This window comes from Pyrus communis, chromosome 1, assembly GCF_963583255.1.
Source record: "Pyrus communis chromosome 1, drPyrComm1.1, whole genome shotgun sequence".
NCBI lineage: Eukaryota > Viridiplantae > Streptophyta > Magnoliopsida > Rosales > Rosaceae > Pyrus > Pyrus communis.
In genome coordinates this window covers 2,258,495-2,272,547 of record NC_084803.1, presented here as the reverse complement: position 1 = coordinate 2,272,547, position 14,053 = coordinate 2,258,495, and the positions used below count along the sequence as shown (strand labels likewise).

The 14,053-nt window shown below is 38.1% G+C and overlaps 1 protein-coding gene and 1 pseudogene across 1 annotated transcript; both read right to left on the bottom strand.

The window, feature by feature from the left end:
* Positions 1-1,948: 1,948 nt before the first annotated feature.
* LOC137709309 (U-box domain-containing protein 7-like) lies at positions 1,949-4,428 on the bottom strand. Its single transcript, XM_068448397.1, has 2 exons — positions 3,708-4,428; positions 1,949-3,039 (listed from the first exon to the last, which is right to left on the bottom strand). The coding sequence occupies exons 1-2, from the start codon at positions 4,337-4,339 to the stop codon at positions 2,103-2,105; spliced, it is 1,569 nt and encodes a 522-aa protein (XP_068304498.1). The 5' UTR covers positions 4,340-4,428; the 3' UTR covers positions 1,949-2,102.
* Positions 4,429-8,730: 4,302 nt separating this feature from the next.
* LOC137716615 (chaperone protein ClpB4, mitochondrial-like) lies at positions 8,731-13,290 on the bottom strand (annotated as a pseudogene).
* Positions 13,291-14,053: the final 763 nt, after the last annotated feature.

Sequence of the window (14,053 nt, the reverse complement as noted above, 5' to 3'; positions counted from 1 at the left end):
ACTCCGAAGTTAAGCGAGAAGGGGGCTAGAGCAATCCCATGATGGGTGACCCACTGGGAAGTTGCTCGTGAGTTCCCAAAAACAAAACCGTGAGGGAATGGTAAGCGCAAAGCGGACAATATCGTGCTATGGTGGTGGACCGGGCCCGGGAAGTCGTCCCGCCCGGACCGGGATGTGACATTTGTAGTCGTTGTATCAAATTTCAATGAAACAAATTTTCTGATTTGATGGATTAGGAGGAAAGGGTCTGAAAAGATCTCATTCCTTTATTCCAATTCATCCATCATTTTTATTGTGGGACTTTTAGTTTTATTTGTTGATTATGCTGAAATTTAAAAGAAGAATAAGAATCATGCTTTCAGGAGGAATGCTGCTTCCTTTTGGACTAAATTTTACCCTTGTATTTAACTAACATTTAACAAAATAAATACTTTTAGATTAAATCTACTAAAGGATTATATCACAGAAGTTTAAATCCGAATTTTTTTAATTTCAAATCTTAGAAAATATTTTGGCTAAAAAAACCTTCTCGTGTTCAAAACTCTAAACAAATTGTTAATAAAAAAATTCAGTAAACAAGGTCAAAGCGTTTGTAATTAAAAAGGTAATTAAGAGAACATTAAACTAATGAGAGAAGTGAAGAAGATGGATTAACATTACTAATCCACGTTCTCACTGTTTAATAAATTAATGGGTTTCCCAGACGTAAAATTACAAAAAATAGCAAGGCCTGTTTGGCAGATCGGATAAAGGATCGGATAGGATTAGTTATACGGACTCGGATCTTTGGTGTTCACTCGTACTAAATAAGTGCCGGATTAATTTAACCGATCGGATAGGATAACACGGTATACACCAGCTTAATAAAACCAGCCAAAACGCTCGGATTATTTAGCCAGGGAAGAAGAATATGGGAGAGAAAGGGAGGGAGTTTGGGGGGTGTGGTGGAGAGAGCTGCGGAACAATTATTTAGGATTCTTCTGCAGTCGGGGAAGAAGAAGGGAGAGAGAGGGAGGGTGTTTGGGGCATGCGGAGAGATCTGGGAACAAAAAAATGATTTTACTTTTTAAATTTTTTTTTTTAAAGTTTGATTCCTCCTATCTATAATCTAGTATAATACAAAACACAGTATAAATAATACGGTCACTAATCTGATACTACACTAAATATCTGACTAATTTAATCAGTACTATCCGGTAATTATTTATTTTATCCGATATAAATAATCAATACAATTCGAGCTACCAAACGAGGCCTAATAGAAAGATTCTCAGATGCTCGAAGTTAAAGGTTCCTGAGTAGTCACTATTTCATATGCATTGTAAAATGACTGACACCCCTTCCGATTGCTGTGTGTTAAATTAGCAAATTTTAATTTTTGGGTAGGGACACCGGGTTGGACAAAACTGTACTCTGAGTTGAAAACTGGCCTCATGATTGTGGGGATACTCAGAAAAAAATTGTTTTATGACTAAATCACCCCTTGGATTTTCTTCGTTTTGCATTCTTTGCCACTGAGAGAAAAATCTCTATGGAGAGTGCTCACATCATGTTATGGGAAAACTCGAGTCAAATCGCATGATTGCTTGCTGCGTAAACTTTTGTTGACAAGCATATCCACGAATTTGGATCCTCTCTAAACTTTACTGTCTGAAGATTAAGGTTTAGAAAATTCGAATCCTTGATTTATATGAAAGAGATTTTAGAGTTTTTAATTTATGCGAGATAAACTAAGAAAATTAATTAATAAAGATTGTCGAATTCAAATTAAGTGGTATGCTATCATAGTTTCTCACATCAATGAATATATCATTATCGTTGAAAAATGCATTGATATGTGTTGCTTCTGACTAATACTAATATTGAATGATCCGACCAATTAACTAGTAGAACGATCTTGTCGAAGTTTCTCTCATCCACATTGAAGATACCCAAAGAAAACTTCTACTAAGATTATAATTACGATCACTATATAGATTTGAACAAGTTCATACACTAACAAAACGTACAAAAGCGAAGCTGGAATTGAAGTACGAAAAGAAGACCACTAACTTCAGCCACTACTTTCGATCTCCAAATCTTCATCGGCATCCCTAATTTCCTCAAAACGGCAAGCTCTTCGAAGTTGACATCGAGGTGAGCGACTTGAAATGATCCGATGGCACGAAATCTTGGGGCAGATTCGCCCTCTTCACAATCCTCCTCATGTTGTTTTGCAAACTCTGTTGGACTAATTGCTTCACGGCTTTCTTCTCCTCACTCATCATGTCCTCGTCCTCCTCCTCCATACGCTCCTTGGAACCCACATTCGGGTTTGAAGAAGACGAGGAAGGCCCGCAAATGGGAGCAGAAACTGCCGCCCCCATACTACTCCCGCCGAAGCTCTGCGAAACCTGCTTTCCTTTATCTACTTTCAAACACTCCAAGATCCTAGAGGCTCTCTTCTGCGCCAATGTACTACCCAAAAGCGTCAATTCGAGCAGTGCTGAAACCATTCCAGCCTCGATCATGGCTTGCCTATCCCCGAACGCCTTGTGTGCCATTACCATCAAAATGTACGATGCCTTCTCTTGGCATCCTGGCGAGTCGTTCCAATTCAAGGCATCTACCAATATTGGAAATGCATCCTTTACACTGCTAATTGCCTTTCGACCTTCGGGGACAGAAACCAGGTTGCTTAGAATTGCAAGGATTCTTTCGCTCACTTCCATGTCTCCGAGCGATTTCAAGAAAAAGGGGATCAAATCCGTTTCCAATATGAACGAAATATTGGACGGGAAGATCGAGAGATTGTAGAGCGCTCTCAAGGCGTCTTGCTTGGCTTGGCAGCTACTTGCATTGTCAGAATTCTTGAGGGTTTTAACCAAGAAGGGTATGGCGCCCGAAGCTCCAATGATCGGTTTATTCGAGTCCAACGCGCTTAAGCCGAGGAAATTCGCAATTATTGCTTCTGAGACTGATGGGTCTGGAGGATTTGGGGATTCAATTAGCTTCAGCATTTTGTGCACAGCCCCTGCTTGGAGAATAGCAGCTTTGTTCCTGCAGAAAAAGACGTGGTCCAAAAAGGTTACACATTCAGGAAAAATAAAAATACGGAATAAAACAACTCAAACGTAAATTTTTCTTTACCAGAATGCGAAAATAACCACACAAAAAAAAAAAAAAATTGAAATATTGGGAGTGCTTTGAAAGGGTAAAAGTGCTTTACGACAACCAGAAGCACTTCTGATCTCATTTGATAGAAAAACTCAAAACCGTTACGAGTCGGGAAGCAGCTAAGTGCTTCTTCAAAAAGCAGTGAAGCACTTGGATTTTAGCTCTAAAAATTTCCATGTTTTCCAAGAAAAGCACTCTCAACAGAAGCGCTTATGCAGAAAGCAGAGTTCATCATTTCACAACATGCAAGACTGTCAACAGCTCCAAGATAACAACAGTTTGGATAATTATTAAAATAATTTCGTTTAAGAAAAAGCAGGAATTGAAAATGACGGAGAATAAAACATAATGGCATGAAAATGACGGAGAACAAAAACACGAATTAAACAAAAAAATAGCCCAACTTTTCCTCAATTAATTAAAGGTTAATAAGCTGATAAAACCAAAATTTGCATGCACGAAGAACAACTGGAAAGAGAAATTAAGACGATTAAATTACATAAAAACAAAATTAGATCGAAATCCAATTAATCCTGCTTGTTTCAACTCACACGTCATTTCCGATGCCGAGATTGAGCAGAGCGTAGAGCGACGCGATCTGAGAAACGACGTCGTCGGAGTCGAGCAAGGCGACGAGCGGAGGAATGACGCCGAGCATCGCGAGCGTGGCTCTGGCCTCCGATTCTTCCTTTGCGTGCAATCTCACCTTGCTCGCCGCCTCCTTCCTCTTCGCCGTGTCGTCTTCCGCCTGCAGGTCCTTCGCCACTCGCTTGAGCTCCTCCAGCTCCTCCACCTTCTTCTTCGTCGCGGCGTCGTTTTCCGCTTCCGAAAACTCCGCGAGGTTCAGAAGATCCGAGAGCTTCTCGGACTTCACTTTCGGCTTCTCAGCCTTCTCGGCCTCCTTAACTTTCTGCTGTGAATGCGTCGTCGCCGTTTCTATCGTCACCGATCTAATGGTGGTGGCTCCGGTGGCCGGAAGAGTCGGAAGACTGATCGGAGTAGCTTCGTTATCGCCGTCGCGGTGGCGGTATCGGGAGCTGCCGCCGCAGCTGATGGCGTCGAATATTTTCCGGCGGAATGAGGCGCCGGAGAAGGAAGTCCAGAGCCGGGAATGGCCGGAGGAGGTGGTGGTTGGGCGGTCTAGGACGACGGATCCGACATCGTTTCGGTGAAACTTAGCCATTATTCTTCGATTCTTCTCTGCTTCTTCTCGAGTGGGGAGCACCTACATTGCACCGAAAAACCAGAAAAATGCGAGAGAGAGCGAGAGAGAGAGAGGATCAGATGCACAGGTTTCTGAAAACTTTTTGGATTTTTGTTTAATTTTTGTATGGTTGTTTGTTTATATAGTGAGAAAGTTGAATCTCAGTCGCAGAGACTCCGCTTCTTTCCTACTGACACTTGAGAAAGAGGGGGGAGTGATATATATTGAAGTCCCCGTTTGTATTCGTTATTTTTGTTTTTTTTAGAATTATAAATTATACCTTTTTTTTTATAAATCATTTGAAAAAGGATTAACCAGAATATATTTTTATTTAATTGGGTAACCAATAAAATTTTTAGACAAATCTAATAATTTTTCACTTTTGGAATTACAAGATTTCAATAGTCAACTTTTTACGTAACGTCTTAAACTTTTACTTTGCATTTTAAAATGAAATCTATTTTGGATTACAAATGATCGATTTTTATGCCACCAACAAAATCGTGTTTGTGATTTTGACCATAAAATCCATGTCACATTATGAACTCCATACATTTTACTCCACGTATCAGAAGTTAGTTTCACACGTTAAATGCATAACGTACTACGGATTATAACATAGCTAAATTCACTTCATGTGTTTTGAACTTTGAAGGCATAATCTACTGAATATTATGAATGACCGACTATTTGTGCTACTATAATTTTTACGGATTTGAAAATCCAAACGCAATAAAATAAACACATTGTTTCAATGAACGAACAACCAACATTTACAAATTTCGTCCACAATCTAAAACCTCAAATCTATTCTAGTGAAAGTTATCTCGTCATATCAAAAATCTGTAAAAAAAAAAAAATTATGAAAAGTCTAGGAGAGTGGAGCATGGAACACAAACAGTCCCTTTTGTTCCTTTTAAAACAAGAGAACGTGCAATTTTTTACCACATTTAACGCTTATTTTCTTCCTAAATCCTCATTTGCTGCAAAAATAAATAAATAAATATAAATACAGAAAGAGAAAGTCTTATTGAAAAAAGGAAAAGTCATAATTCTAATTTGTGTTGGGGAGATAAATACAAGAATAAATAAATTAAAAAAAAAAGATAAAGGGGCTTCCGAAGCAAGCCATTAGTTTTTTGCATGGGGAAATGCGTAATTTGGCACTATTCGCTACAGTGTATCGTACTAACACCGTCGCTACCGTCCTATAACTTATCATGCTTCCCAGCTATAAGAGAAGCTTCGCGCGGGGCCCTCCGTGTCGTTTCGTTGCGGCCCAGAGGAGTGTTTGATTCGGGGGTGCAAGATAAGTCGGGTGGGGGAGAGAGTAGGGTGCAACTGCGAATGAGTATTTGGTATCGAAGTGCGTGCAAAGCTTCTCTAGTTCTCTCTCGAGGTGGGAGTTGAACTATTCAAGGGTTCTAAATTTCGGAAACGGCTCGTTTCTGAATTTCTTCTATTAAATCCATCAAATCAATTAATCCGAATTTTTGAAATTTAATTTAACAATTAATATTATTATAACTTTTAAAGGGATTAGGTGATTAGATGGATTTGGTAAAATTTCTAAATTGGGCTTGGTGTTTGGTATGTTCATATAAAATAAATAAAAAGGAAAATCGAACACAAAACGTTTGTGTACCGACTATTGTTTTTAACAAATTGAGTTACAAGGTATTTGTAATCTTGATTGTAAATTTGGGTGCTCTAAATCAACTGAATTGTTCTCTATAACGTTGCTTACAAATGACCATAATAGCAAAAAAAAAATCATGTCTATGTACTATGGTACATATTCAATCTTCACTGATTTTCCTCTCTTCTAACAAGTAACTATCTAATCAACTAATGCTCTCGGTCTACTTAAAAATACATTTATTTTGGATTTCAATTATATCGCGTAACTTATATGAATACCCTCTCTTAAGACTTGTTAAAAAGATGTAACGATGTCATTTTTATTTTAAAGACAATTTCAGAACATAATATACACATAACCTAATTTCATATTCGTCGAGATCTATAACATGAGTTGACTTCATCAATTATGTATTATATCTACTTTATCGAAAAAATTATGAGTTCAAATTTCATCAACGACTTAAAAGAAAATCAAATTGACATGGTAGTTTTTCATCAAGTTTACACATTATAAATTATTGATGCATGGTTCTTAGGTAGATTGATTAGGATAGAAAGGCTATGGGGCACAATGATTGGTTGTTGGGGTTGCATGCATATTGTTCCGTGATGATAATATTGTCACATAGCGAGTAAAAATAATAGTTGGTTAAGGCTAGTACTTGATTAGCCATTGAATACACCCAAAAAATGCAATAACTTAAAAGCAGGTCAAACATTATTGGTGACAAAAAATACAGTAATCTAAAAAAATTGTGTGCGTTTGTCTCATAAGGACAATTTTTATATGAAATGAAACTAGCGTGAAGTCAGATAAGACTAAAATACATAAAAAAAATTGTTTTTATGAAATCTTAGTTTGGGCTTGGTGTTTGGTATGTTCATACAAAATAAATGAAAAAGAATATTGAACACAGAATGTCTGTGTATCGACTAATTCTTTTAATAAATTGAGCTACAAGGTATTTGTAATCTTGAATGTAAATTTGGATGCTCTAAATCAACTAAATTGCTCCTTATAACTTCGGGTATAAATGACGTTTTATTTTAATGATAAAAAACAAGCATACTTACATATCTTGGTAGGTATTTGATCCTCACCGTCGTCGCATCATCAATTATATATTATTCCCACTTTTATCAAAAAAATTATGACTTCAATTTTGCCAACGACGTAAAAGAAAATCAGACTCACAAGGTACTTTTTTATTATTATTAAGTTTACACATTGATGCATGGTCGTTAGGTAGATTGATTAGGGTAGAAAGGCTATCGAGCACAATGACTGGATGTTAGGGTTGCATGCATATTGTTCCGTGATGATAATATTGTCACATAGCGAGCTAAAAAAATAGTTGATTAAGTTAATACTTATTAGCCATTGAAAACGCCCAGAACATACAATAACCTAAAAGCATGCCAAACATTAATCTCGTGACAGAAAATACAATAACTACAAAATTGGGTACATTTGTCTAATTAGGATAATTCTTACACTAAGAGAAATTAGCGTGCAGTCAAATAAGACTAAAACATATAAAGTCTCATATTTTTGTGAGAGTTTTAAGTATTATTTCAATGGTTGTAGTACACTTATTGACGAGTTTTAATATGAACGGATTTAGGAGCAAAACCAAATACCTCGAAAGTCTAAATTTCTTACGGGTGACATAGTCCAAGTGCCTTTACATAAGCTTTTGTCCTGACGCATCAAACAATACCTTTATAAAGAACAGGACACGGTCACATAACTTTACACCCTTATGAATCTAATGAGTTATCCTTTATGATTTGATCTATACACCAAATAAGACCTAATGGTCTTATTCATCACCACCTTTCAGCCTACAAATATTTGAATTCAATCAAAGATTTCTCATATATGACAGGAGATCGCCTAATACTAAGAAGATTAGCGTTCATAATTACCAAAAGAGTACTCTATGTGAAAAATTTGATATCAAATTTACTATCTACGAAAATAAAACTTAAAATCCTAATTTATAAATGAAGGTAAATTATACTAAACCATAATACTAAATATCAAATTTACTATCTACGAAAATAAAACTTAAAATCCTAATTTATAAATGAAGGTAAATTATACTAAACCATAATACTAATTAGATCTGAAAAGTAGTAATTGGTACGGTGAGATCCATAGTTGGCCATGCAAAGATGTCCATCCGCTAACAGGCTGGGGGAAGATGGAAAGCGTGACACATTTTTTATGTGGGGTCTACAATTACGTAAGTAAGCTTAGATTCGTTTTCAAGATTGTAACTACGTATTCAGATCATGCAGGCTAACGTGGAGAAATTGCCATGTGACCTGCGACCCTGCATCTGTTTATTTCGTCTTTCGTGTACACACACAGACTAATCTGATCGTTCGATTTTCAACATGAGGTTCACATCACTAGATAAAGATTTGCTAGATTTGGTTTCCTTTCGTTAAGGTCAATATTGTCAAAATATTCTATTACGCTCCAGTGTCCCTTGCACAAACTTTTGACAATGGAGAAAACTTTAACAAAAAAAAAAAAACTTTCAATATTGTTTATTTTAACAAGAAATTATATTTTTACGTTAAAAAAGTAATCATGATACTATTCACTTCATCTTTTATTTTATCCTTATTGTTAAGATTCAAAATTTTTAAATTATTTTCATTAGTTTTCCTTTGAATTTACTCTTTAATCTTTGATCAAGAATCTAACAGCGAAATACGAAGATAACTTTGTTCTATTTCCTTGTAACCCTAGAAATTAAGACAAACAGGCACTAACCCTTTTTCTTAAAACTTATTTACAATTCGAAGAACCGAAAAGGATCAATCGTTCAAAACCATAGCATCTGCAGCAGAAGTGCTCTCCAATTTCTTGATACGCAACCTCTTCTGGGGAGGAAGGTGTTTGGCGGACGGGGACGCCTCGGCATCAACAATAAGCGAGTCTTCCTCGTTGAAATCTCCTCTCAGGACTCCCATTGCAATTTCATTCTCAACCAACTGTTGTATCACCCGCTTCACCGGCCTTGCGCCAACGTTGGGATCAAAGGCTAGTGTCCCGAGAAGCTCCACGGCTTCCTTTGTGTAATGAAGATCAATTTTCCTCTGCTTCAGCCTGTCTTTCATTCGGTTCATCTGCAATGAGCAATGAACAAGTTAAGCATCTCTAATTAGACTTGGAAGCTGGATCATAACGAAAAGCATTTAAGATCGATCACTCACCTGTATCTCGACAATGTTACCGATCTCTTTCGAATCCAAAGGCTGGAACACAATATACTCATCAATTCGGTTCATAAATTCAGGGCGGAAAGTTTGTCTTGCCAACTCAACGACCTTCCCTTTCATCACTTCATAAACTGCATCCTTGCTATCGTGTGCATTACCAAGAGTTTCGAGTATGTAGTGGGAGCCCAGGCTTGAGCTCATTATCACGACACAATTGGTGAAGCTTACAGTTCGCCCTTGAGAGTCGGTTATCCTCCCATCATCCAACAGTTGTAACAAAATGTTGAAGACATCATGATGCGCTTTCTCAATTTCATCGAATAGCACTACACAATAAGGTCTTCGACGAACCACTTCTGTTAGCTGCTCAACTTCTTCATAACCAACGTAACCAGGTGGTGCCCCAACCAAGCGTGAAACCGCATGTTTTTCCATGTACTCACTCATATCAATTCTGACAAGTGCATTTTCAGTGTTAAAGAGATAGCTAGCCAAGACCTTTGCAAGCTCGGTTTTTCCCACACCAGTAGGACCCGTAAACATAAAACTAGCTATTGGTCGATTTGGGTCAGATAGACCTGCCCTTGAACGTCGAATTGCATCAGCTACTGATTTCACAGCTATATCTTGACCAATCACCCTCTTATGAAGAACCTGTTCCAGCATAACGAGCTTGTCTCTTTCTGACTGTTGAAGGTTTGACAAGGGTATGCCAGTCCATTTGCTTACAATTTCAGCAATATCAAGATCTGTGACTTCTTCACGAAGCATAGAGCTTCCAGACTTCCAATACTCGGCAAGGTTGTTCTCAGCCTCTTCTAACTGGCATTGTAAGCAGCACGATTTAGGTTGTAGTCTCATTCAGCAGCTTCCATCTCTTGGTTTACTCTATCAATCTACAAAGTTTAAAAACATATGAATCAACCAATCAAGAGATGAGGGAATTTTCCAAAGTTAAAGGTGCATAGTATATCGAGGAGTACCTCTTCTTTAATTGATCGTATGCGAGTCATGAGAGCCTTCTCACGATCCCATTGTTCATTTAGTTCTTTCTGTTTCTGTTTCAGCACTGCCAGCTCACTTTCCAACTTGCTTAACCTTTCTTTCGATGATTTATCAGTGTCATTTTGCACTGATAGCTTCTCCATCTCCAACTTCAACACAGCTGGGTCTACCTCATCCAACTCGGTTGGCTTAGATGTGATCTCCATCTTCAGCTTTGCAGCAGCTTCATCAACCAGATCAATGGCTGCAGCAGATTCATTTTTGTAAAATCAGATAGTCCAATACAGAATATGAAGAATTTTTTACAAGAAAACCCCATTTCTACCAGCCGCCCCCATCACCACCAAGAAAATTCCTGTAAGACGGAAGTGTTATTACCTTTGTCAGGCAAAAAACGTTCTGTAATGTATCTGTCTGAGAGAACTGCTGCAGAAACAAGAGCACTATCTGATATTTTCACACCATGATGCAGTTCATAGTGCTCACTCAAGCCACGAAGAATAGATATTGTGTCTTCCACATATGGCTGACCACAAAATACTTGTTGAAATCTACACTCAAGTGCAGCATCCTTCTCAATGTATTTTCTGTACTCATTCAATGTAGTTGCTCCTATACACCGAAGCTCACCTCACCCAAGCATTGGTTTCAACAAGTTCCCAGCATCCACCGCACCACTTGTAGCCCCTAACAGAATCATTAACAAGGACATCAGGAGATAATAGGACTTACACACTACAAAAACACAATAGATTGATCAGAAAAAAGAGCACAAACCAGCTCCTACAACAGTATGAATTTCATCAATAAACAAAATAATCTGCCCATTGGAAGCAGTAACTTCCTTCAGAACAGCTTTCAATCTTTCCTCAAAATCCCCACGAAATTTGGCACCAGCAACCAACGATCCCATATCTAAAGAAATCAACTGTGTAATACAGGAGAAAATGTGAAATTAATGCACAAATTTGAATGTCAAAGAAGAACCTGTTGCATTTGAAACATAACACACAATTAATGCAGTATACTTCTACAATGAGTTAACTTCAGGGTGGATATGGCAAAATTTGAATTGAGATCCAAGTAAAAGAAATTGAACCTGGGTCTGATTTGAATAACACTGCCAAATCTGGATTCAATCTTCAAACAAGAAAACGATTTCTATACCTAAGGGTTTCTATTTTTCCACCAAGAAATAGTCTTATTACCTACAGGGAAAAAATATATTAACTTTTACAATGGATAGATAAAACTAAAATGAACGCCTACCTTTCTATTCAATAGCGGTTCTAGAACATCACCACGCACAATTCGTTGAGCTAATCTGCAGATAGTATAAAAGTTAAATGAAATATTTAAGCAGAAAATGCATAGGATGAACAATGCCTAATCTAGTCAATGGTGAATGAATGCATCAAGTCAAGACAAAAGTACACCAATAAATCAAATTGCTTTAGGTTACAATATTTGTTACTTTTTGAAACAACATGATAAAGCAGAAACCTGCAATGCACCCAAATAAACATACCCTTCAGCGATTGCTGTTTTTTCCCACACCAGGCTCACCAATAATAACAGGATTATTCTTCGTTCTCCTAGACAATATCTGGATACACTGCCGTATTTCATCATCTCGGCCTATGACAGGATCAAGTTTGCCATGCCTAGCGAGTTCAGTCAAATCATTCCCGTACTTATCCAAGGCCTCATATTTTCCTTCAGGATCTATGTGCAAATACATTATGGATTCATTATTTAATGCATAAGAGAATGTCCAACACATAAACAACTTATAAAATGGCAAATCAAGGTAAAGCACAGCATACTTTGATCAGTGACTCTCTGGTTACCACGAACATCTTTAACAGCCTCCTTCAAATCCTTATCACTAAGCTGGAGGTTTCTGAACAATTGCTGCCCAAACCGCGTATCGGCCTGAAACGCCAACACAAGGTGCTCCACCGAAACAAAATCATCTTTCATATCGTTCTTCTGCCGCCGGGCATTGTCCAACAAGCCAACCAGATGTGAACCCATAATAGGGCCACTGGTGCCACCCGTCACCTGCCACAACACAATGTTCAATTATTCACAATGTCATCTCAAGGAGAGTCTGGGACTGCTTCTGGGGAAGCTAAAAGCGCTTTCTGACAATCATAAGCCCCTATGACTACGTTTGGCAGCAAAGCTTTAAAATATTCTTCTGCCCCTAAACCCTAAACCCTACTTTCAAGTGCTTTTCCATGAAGCAATTTGGACGATTTTCTAATAAAAGCACTCTAGAGAAACGAAATATGTTTTTGCCATTACATCTATGATGAAAAATGAAACACGGGTTTCGATTAAACGCACCTTGGGTTGCTTATCAACGAAGTTGTCAGTTGCTTGAAGAACCGTAGTGTTGTCGAGCCCAGCCTTCGTGAAAATTCTCCGGGCCAAACCATCTTTCTGCTCCAAAAGCGCTTTCATCAAGTGCTCAGACTCCACCACCTGCTGCTTGCTATTTCGGGCGGCGTCAACGGCACCAACAATGCCCTCCCACGCCATCTCAGTGAACTCATTCTGATTGGCCTGATATTTCCAATCCAGAACAAAAATTCAAAAATTAGCCTCCGATTTTTGTAATCTTTAAATTCCAATCAAAATATGAAAATTTTCAGAGATTTCGTGACCTGAGAGGAGCTCGTGGCGGAGGAGAAATTGGGAGTCGTAGAGTGGAAGCTGCGAGTGAAGGCACTTGCCAAATACTTGGCCGAAGCGACATTTCTGCTCTCGGGAACAAAGCTGGGGCGAGAGAAGGGAACGGCAGAGCTGCCGAAGGTCCGGGCGGATGCGGCGACGGCGATTGCCCGACTCCGAGAGAGAGGGATTCTCGAGGATTCAGTGGCGTTCAGGGACGCCAGAGTTAGGGCCGACTTGGTGAGTGTCGTGGTGGCTCTCCTGCTCGCCATTTGACCATGAAATGAAGGCAAACAACTTCAACAGAGTATGAGATTGTTTAGGGTTTATGTAATATGTTCGGATTCAGTGAGCGAGAGAGAGAGAGAGTGTGTGAAGAAACTTCAGGAAGGGGCCATAGAAGCTTGTAGAATGTTCCAGAAGAGACAAATAATATTTATTCCTTGTTTTTTTTTCTTTCCCGCGTTTTTTTGTACAAGAACCCAATTGACCCAATTATTTTGGGCCTATCCGATATTCGACTAGTTTTTATATTTCTTTTTTAATAAATGATATTAATATCACACTAAGAAATAAGATGAATTTAATCTCATAATGGACTAGCAATAATGTATTTCAAATTTGCCTTTGAAGAAAATTGAACTTAAAACCTCTCACTTACAAATTCGTCTTTAGCAAGAATCGAACGTGAATCGAATCTAAAACCTCTCACTTACAAGTGAAGAGGAATACCATTAGACCGTAGTACTAAGTGACAATATTTGACTAGTCATGTAGTGATATATACGTATATTAAGACCCACTTGGAAATGCTGCCAAATACGAGAGAAACTTGCAAAAAGACATTCATGTCACAATGACATTTCCATTGTACAAGAGTCAATCTTCTGGAAAGCACTCCGCTTGAGAATGCTTATGTTAAGAGTACTTAAAAGCACTTTTGGCATAAGCATTTTTGTTAATACACAAAGGATTTGTGGGAATAACATAGGCATCAGTTATAAAATTCTATTTAGGGTTTAGGGTGTGATTTTATGCACCAAACAGGCCCAAAATTGCAAATCCAAGGGGCGCTTCATGAATAAGCACTTCTATACTTTTTCTACCAAACATAGCCACGAACCAAGA